Source organism: Magnolia sinica, chromosome 1 (assembly GCF_029962835.1).
Source record: "Magnolia sinica isolate HGM2019 chromosome 1, MsV1, whole genome shotgun sequence".
NCBI classification, from domain to species: Eukaryota; Viridiplantae; Streptophyta; class Magnoliopsida; order Magnoliales; family Magnoliaceae; genus Magnolia; species Magnolia sinica.
The window spans coordinates 53,425,296-53,433,355 of record NC_080573.1 but is presented as its reverse complement, the minus strand read 5'-3'; the positions used below and the strand labels follow the sequence as shown (position 1 = coordinate 53,433,355).

General features: G+C 36.7%; 1 protein-coding gene across 20 annotated transcripts; it reads left to right on the top strand.

Moving 5' to 3' along the window:
- The first annotated feature begins 241 nt into the window (after positions 1-241).
- LOC131249998 (uncharacterized) lies at positions 242-5,149 on the top strand. Of its 20 annotated transcripts, none has more exons than XR_009173011.1 (7): positions 242-616; positions 745-871; positions 2,832-2,905; positions 3,478-3,526; positions 3,678-3,829; positions 4,648-4,732; positions 4,848-5,149. XR_009173011.1 is itself a non-coding variant. In XM_058250703.1 (4 exons), exons 1-4 carry the CDS (start codon positions 484-486, stop codon positions 5,025-5,027), a joined length of 525 nt encoding a protein of 174 aa, XP_058106686.1. In that variant the 5' UTR covers positions 242-483; the 3' UTR covers positions 5,028-5,149. The 20 variants fall into 20 exon arrangements, 4 of the variants coding, with proteins under 4 accessions (XP_058106686.1, XP_058106681.1, XP_058106692.1 ...); XR_009173012.1 differs by having other exon boundaries at positions 3,452-3,526; positions 3,697-3,829; XR_009172992.1 differs by having other exon boundaries at positions 3,452-3,526.
- Positions 5,150-8,060: the final 2,911 nt, after the last annotated feature.

Here is an 8,060-nt window from a genome sequence, read left to right as displayed (position 1 = left end):
CCGTAAAATGCTCTCCTCTCCCTCCCCCTTTCGAAACCCTTTCCGTTAAAACCCCTTTCTCATTCCCTCTTTCTTCATCTCCCTTTCTCATCCCCTCGCTCTCCGGGTTTGCACGCGATGATTCCGACAGAGAAGAGGAGGCAGTGGCACAGGTTCAAGGGGGCTCAAATGGCGGACGCGGAAAGGATTTTGGGGGCCGTTGGATTTGGGCGATGGCCTGACCTGATGGGTTTGAGTGGATCCTGCTTGATCAGATTGCAATGGGCGACATCTATGGTCGAAGGTTTGGATGAGGACAGGTTTTCGTCGGTTGCGACCAAGGAGAGATGGGTTTACAGTTTTCAATGAGGGGAAGGTGGTGGGTTTCATGAGCAGAGATGATAGGTCTGAGTTGATGCCGGATCTGTAACACAGGCAGATCAGAGATGGTGACGGATCTGAGCATATGTCGGGTCTGGGTCATGTCGGATTTGGTGAGTGAAGATGGAGAACCAAGCTCGAGCAGTGCCATTACTTCAGAAGGTGATGTCAGTGGCTATCAACATGCTGCTATATCTACATGGTATTTGGTCTATCAAGTTCGTCCATTGTTCCATAAGGCATTTGTCCACCATGGGTTCATGTCTTTCCTTCTTCTCTTAGTCTTTTGCCTTTGTGATTCCCGGAGATCATGCTTTTGTTAGATTCTTGCAAGCAGTTTTCATTTATTTGATGCTTTCTTAAATGTAGATGTCTTCCATTCAGGTGAGGATCTGCAGGTTTCTTTGCTGGAGTATATAAAAAGAGTTTCAGGGGACTTGCTCTTGAAGAGAAAGTTCATTTCATCTATTGCGACCATGAAGAAAGTCTTTGATCAGATTGTTAGGGACCTGTAAGAAGTGCTCTTTGATCTTTGTTTATAAATTCTATAATTTTCATTGGTTTGGTGATAAAATGTTCTTGAAGTGCTTAGGCTGTTTTAGTACTTACATATTGGAATTAATCAAAATTTGTGGAAAAAGTAGTGATCTGGCCCACATTTGCCACAACTTGTATTTATGAATTTATGATGCTCTTTCGTTTCTATTAACTAATGTTGTAGCCCAACTGAAAAAATAGAGAAATAATAGATCAGTTACCAACTGTACACAAAAATAGAACTGTCCTAACATTAGATTGAGTAGATGCTACAAAAGATGTTCCATACTTGCGATCTGTATATGGAGACGTGGTCTTCTGAGCTTCAGAATGTCTATTTGTTTAAGAGAAACACTACCATGATGTGCTTCATAGAAGTTCCATGCAGTGTCATCCCAACATATACAGGGAAATGTGTATGGTGGTGATCAGAACTGTTTAGTGGGCAGACCGGCACATGGATGCACCGAAGGCTGGAAATGTAGAGATTGGATGACTCGAACCTTCCAATAGTCATTATTTTTCCCACTGAAAATGTATTGTTGCTGTTGTTTTAGTTATAGCCAAAGATCATCATGTGGTTCACATTCTTTTTTTTAGTTAGCCAAAGATATCATGGCTCTGGATGTACTCATTTGCTGGTTCAAGAAATTGCTAGTGGTTCACATTCTTTTTTTATTTTTGTTAGCTTGTTAGTACACACACCATTGTTAGTACACCCCACTTGGGAATCGATATCTAGCGTTGAAACGATGTTATCTTCACTCAATCTACCACTTGAGCAATGGATTAGTGTCTAGTGGTTCACATTCAACGGACATGTGTGGCTTGCCTGATGAGTGGACCTGGATTTTTTCAGTCATGCGGAGCGGACCTTTGATGTTGATTGTCCATCATGTGGAGCCACCTCCATATAGGCGATCATTATGAGGAGCTCATTAGATCATTTATCCATTCATTGGATGATTTTTCCAATATCATGAACTTGGAGGGATTCATGACCACGGAGAGCATATTCTCTTAAATAATTTTCTAACTTGATATGTTACAATGAGAATGAAGGAAATAAGTTATTTTTGAAGTTGAAAAGCAATAAAAAGCAACTTATATAAATAAATTATTTTTTCTAAATAGCTAATTACTTAACTTTAATGATCAAACTAACTTATTTAAGAAAAATAACTTCTTATTGATTTCGTAGTATCCAAACAGGCCTAAGAGAATGTAAGATCGATGCAAGGTGTGAAACATGCACATTGTTGTGCTTTTGTGCATGCTCAAGGGAGAGATGGTTGCACACGTGTCACACATGTGCATATAGATTGTAACAAGGTGGTGCCCCCAACCGATCCACACACAAATGTCAGACAAGTGCATGTTGAGCATGTAGCATTTCACACATTCCAAGCATGCACACGTACAGCACACATGCAACAGGTTAGCAAGAAAATGGCTGTATCATAACTTCTGATACAGTTGCTTTATCAGATAATTTATCATTTTGATACATTTTTGTGGCCCATTTCAACTTCCTGATTTTGGTTTTTAGTTCGCCAAAAAATGTTGGAATTGTTGAGTTTGTTATACCCACATGTTTGCACTTACATTTGTCTTTAGATCTTCTTACATAGTTATGGTGAACATGTTTCCAATTGCATACCTGAATTTCTTGCTTCCTGTTTCCCCAATGTTCATTTTCACATATTTGCATAACTGCTATGACATATACTGCAAAATTGGATGTTTCTTGCAAAGTCATTAGTCTAATTTAGTTTACTTTTTCTGTGCTATTCACATCAAATATAAAGAGATGCTTCATTTTCATTTACTTCACCAAATTTCATATTCAGACATAATTAATGCTCTCAATTGGACACTTACAGCTAACACTGTTTAACCATTGTCAACTGAACTTCATGATGAATCTCCTGCAGGGTGTTTCAAGTTGACTACTTGTGAATCAAATACTGCAAATCAAAATATCCATGCATATGGTATCATGCTTATTGTAAGTATTTATCTATGATTTTATATTGAGATAGATGTCTTGAACAAGAAACAAAATTTCTGGCTTTGACCTGGCAATACTCTGCTTTATATATATATATATATATATATATATATATATATATATATAGATATAGATATAAATAATGAAGCATTCAAGTAATCATGTCTACTTTCTCCTGTTACTATCTTTTCTTTTCTTTTTTCTTCCGTTTTTCATTCTTCGTTTTCTTTATTCTATTTTATTTTTGAAGAGATTGTTTGTAACAAAAATACTCTCCGAGTCTCTGGTGTTCTAGTTATGACCAGCTGACTTCTCTATAGTTAAATAATTCTGCCTTCTGAAATTGCCCTTGGTTTTGTTCATTGGCAAACTAAAAATGCAATATGGCTAAATCTTGGTAGTTAAAGAGTTGTTGCTACTTAGTATCCTTGTAGCAAGAAGGGATATGAAGGCTTATGTAGAGCCCAACATCCCTATTTTATGCTTATACCTATGAAGGCACTTAATTTAATGAATTTGATATTGAATTTGGTATGCTTATAGGTAGGGGCATTTCACTCCTCTTGCAGGTAGATGGTCCTGAATGAATATATACTCCCGAGATTCTGACTATCAACGGTAAATTTTTGCTGATTTATTTCGGCCCTTTGATTTTCATTTAAGCTTCTTTTCATTTAAAACCCCCCTCCATATTCAGCCGTTTCTGCCTTGTCATTCATAACTTCTGATATTTCTAAGATCTCTTTGTACAATTCTTGGGACATAACAGAGCAGTTTGAAATGAACAGCAACCGGCAGGTGGAGGTCCATTACATAGATACTGGATTTCCTTTCACCATCACTGAGAGTTTCCTGGAATTGTTTGAAGGCCTTACATATATTCAAGCGGATTTTGCTCTTGCAGGAGCCTTGCAGGATCAGGTTCCTTTTGAAATATTACAAGATTCTTTCCTCTGATTATAAATTTTTGTTCTTTGCTCTTCGGAGATGTTAAACATGTGAAAGCATTTTTGTTTTAAATTGTTGAAAATTTATGTTAAAATGCGGAAACACGTGTGAGTTATCTATGTTTTGATGATAATGTTGAAAATTTTCTTTTTCTTTGATGCATAGAAAATGGTTGGGAAATTTGACAACTTTAATCTATATTTCATTAGTTTTCTATGTAACTGCATTTTATTATCTCATAAAATTGTCATCCTAATCTTATTATTCTAAAGTTAGCCCATGTCTTAAAAGCTATTACTGGTACAAATTCTTTATACCTTATTATGGTTTGAATTCCTGTTTGGGCTCCAATAGGGCCCACCTATGATCAACAATGACAATTTGATAGGAGGAATGCTTGGTAGATTTTGAACATGTGCCAAAAGTATCCATGAATGGGTAATCACAACCAAACAATATTTAAGTAAAAATGGTTTTATGGCTCATTTTGCAGGCCCTTATCTGAATGGATCACCTAATCAGGGTGACATTGGGGCCTTGTACAGTCCATGGTGGACTGTTCCTATTCTCTTCTTCAGGCATACTCCCTTTGGGATGAAAAGGATGGGGTGAGCATCTCCTTTCTTTCACCTCTTTTGAATCATCCCATGCCTTTCCTGTGATCATAGGTGGGCACAGTTGGGCCCACATAGGAATTCAAATGGTAACAAGGTTTGAAGAACTTGTGTTGGATCATAGCTTGCCATCTTGGGATCATTTGTAATTTGTAGAATATTTGGGTACCTATGCAGGAAAATGCATATTGGTCGATGCATACGAGTCCATACAAGTATGGACTGTCTGGTTCAGGCAGTTCTCCATATTATAGTCATACAAGTATGGACTGCCATTTCTAAATAATAAGAAGACTAAGTATTTTAGTGTTCTCTTGTTTCTTTCGCATGATTGTCCTTTTTTTAATTGAAAATTCATTGTTTACTTTTTGTCACAGACTAGAAGAAATGCTCTTGGACATGGAGACCATGGATATTCTAGGGCAGCAGGCCTCGTTAAAAACACCTGTAAAACACATGTCAGGGCGTTTGTCAATTCCAAAAATGAAGTTGTGTATGAGTTCTGGACTAGTTCACATCTTTATTTCATGGTTCTCCTCAGGATGGTTCTATCCTAGGATTTCTTTACTTCCAGAATTTGGAGAATGGTCACCATGAGAATGAAGAGTCCAAAGGCAAAACTGTAGGTTCAAAGATTAAATTATTTTATATTATTGTCTAATTGTTTATTTGTGTCCAATTTTACCTTTTTATGTTCGAGGCCTTGGGCAATTTCTATAGGTGCCACAAAGTGCAACTCCTGCTACCAAGAATAATGCCTTATCTGATAGCAAGTTGAGGGCATCCCAGTTTCAGAGACAGCATGTATGTGCTCACTAGTATCAGCATACATCTAATCTGTGTAATTTATTAGTTTCAAGAAGGAAAAAAAATAAAATAAAAAATCTGTGTAATTTATTATGAGCTTCATGCCTTCCCTTTTGAGAGGAGTCTAATTCAATTTGGCCAATGTGATGATTCTCTTTTGTCATAGGAGAGCTTAGATGCTCTTATGAAATGTGTGGTCCAAAATATTGGTTCAGTCTGATTGGGGTTTTTATTTGTTATTGATTTACTTTTGGTCATAGCCTGATGAAAATTTTTAGAAACAGGTACTAGGTAGGTTTCTAACTGTGGATTAAATGCACCAATCAACTATTGATATAATCAAATCAGTATAATTTTTGGTATATGCTTCACCTAAATTATGGCTAAAAATTTGAATGGTTTAATTTTAGTTCTATGGTACATGTGCAATGTCATATTGGTTGTGTATTAACTATTGTGCTATCGAAGTTCTCTGTATATTAAAAAAAATAAAATAAAAAAATAGCTGTGTTTAACAGAGAGGATGTGGCCCAATTTCCCATGCTCAAATGGACCAACCGATATGCCACTGTTTGGGCTGGGTGGTTTTGAGAGTGGCAGGTCTTGCTAATGGTTGGGTGGCAAGTAATATGTTTGCTGTTATCTTCCAAGAAAAAAATAAAAAACTGCGATTCAGGTAACTATGGGCATATGGGTTATGCAAGGTTCTATAGCTAATATTTTCCTTATGGGGCAGCTGATGTTTGAAGGTCAGGGAAGACAGATTTGTTATCTTGTGTCTTTTTACTATTCTTTCCAGCATTCGTAAAGTGGGGAGCCATCCCCATTTCCAAGACAAAGACAAAGTCAAAGTCTTCCCATCAATTGAGTGAATCATAAGATCCCTCGTAAGTTGGGCTATTGTAGGGAATTAGAGGCATTGAAAAGGAGTTTGAACTGCTGGAATATAGTGCCATAAAAGGGCTTGATTAGTTTTTGAGCTCTTCTAAGCTTCCTTATCATTCATGTATGGCAATGCAAACCTTTGCAAACTGTAGCTCTAATCCGAACTTGTGTGCAATCTAATCAAGTACATTAATGGTTCAATTTGATCAAGTGCATTAACATCTAATACTACAGTAAACATCTAATACTATCATATTTCACATCTAATATTATCATATTTCTTTGTAGGATAACATTGCCATATTTATGGACCCTTGTGCTGCAATTTTTGTTCTTATCATCATTGGACTCTTATGCATGAGAATCAACGAGGTATCCTTTTAACACATGCCTCTTTTTACAAAGCTTTAATTTTTGTTGTTATTTCTACTAATTTGAATTGAAATACTCTTCTTTATTATTTCCTTGTCCACTTAAATTAAGCTCTTATTTAAGCTTAACAATTCTTCTTAATTCTGAATTATAACCATGTTTTGTTGGTTGAATATATATATATATATATATATATATATATATATATATATATATATATATATATATATATATATATATATATATATATATTTGGATGAAAAAAACCAAGAGAAAATTGCTGCTGATTTTTTTATTTTTATTTTTAAAATGCATGAAATTTTCTGATGGCTTTAGGTTATATTTTTCTAAAATATTGAAATCCATTTTAACGTCCATCTTTAATGACGGCCTATGACTATCCATTTTTAAAGACATTAAATAGACGCCAGCGATGGCCACAGACCGTCAGTGTTTTCGACGATTTTTAACCATCTAACATCAGAGATGGTCCACAACAGACCATTTAATGTCCATTTTTAGTGACGGTCCATGACCGTCTTTCTTTACAGATGGTCTACCTTTTAACGTCCATCTTTAATCATGGTCCATGACTGTCCTTTTAACTAATACGACGCAACAAAATAGGACGGCCCATGCGACGGTTCAAAACCGTCATTTATTGAGATATGAGACGGTTTTCAGTTGTCATTTTTTCACTATTTTGGTGTAGTGTCGTGCATAAGCTTATAAAAAAGCTTAGAAGGTGGTGAAAGTGTGTGCGAAAGATAAGTGTCAAGCAGACAAATACAACGCCATAATCATATAATATCAAAAATACTGGTAAGATCATGAATTATACGATATCAGAGTAAGTAAAAACATACTGGTAAGTCCATAAGTCATACAATATCAGAGTATAGAATGCAGATCGAAACGAGCTAAATATCAGATGTCGAGTATGTAATACAATATGCAAATCCTGGTGAACCATGAATACCATCAACCTCATCTAAGCCATATAAATGTAGAAATATAGTATCCCAAAATATTAAATGTTGCTAATGTAATGCAATATGCGGTGCGAATGAAATGACTAAGCTGGAGTGAAGTCGGGATGATAGTACGTAGTATCGCAGGCTATGGGGTCCATCACAAGGGAGTCAGACTCAATGTGGTAAATCCCTGACCTTAGGTTAGTTGTGCGCCCCAACCGAAATCCTTATCATTGCGAAGGTACACAATATTTAGTTGCGCACTACCAGCCCGAGTGGATAGTGAATGAATGAATGAATGAGTATGCAACTCCTGCTCAATAAGTCCACGTATCAGTACTGTACATCTCTGGGATTATCACCGGGGTCTAGTACACTCCAAGCTGGCTACCGCCCCGGCCAGCCGCGCAACCTAGTGAGTGGAAAAGATCCAACTATCCGTCTGCCAGTAGTATACCAATGCCTACTCGGCTCATCGATAGCGGACCCATTTGAGAGCTGGTCAAACTAGGCCTAGCTTACAGCCCTCTCACTTAAGCGGATAAGGCCACA

What these genes read in the sequence shown, in the direction of transcription:
- LOC131249998 (XM_058250698.1), top strand. Translation starts at nt 484, where the DNA reads ATGGAGAACCAAGCTCGAGCAGTGCCATTACTTCAGAAGGTGATGTCA. An exon ending in AAGGCATTTGTCCACCATGG is followed by an intron (nt 617 to 729) that starts GTTCATGTCTTT and finishes TCTTAAATGTAG; the next exon opens with ATGTCTTCCATTCAGGTGAG. An exon ending in TCCATATTATAGTCATACAA is followed by an intron (nt 4,733 to 4,847) that starts GTATGGACTGCC and finishes TTTTTGTCACAG; the next exon opens with ACTAGAAGAAATGCTCTTGG.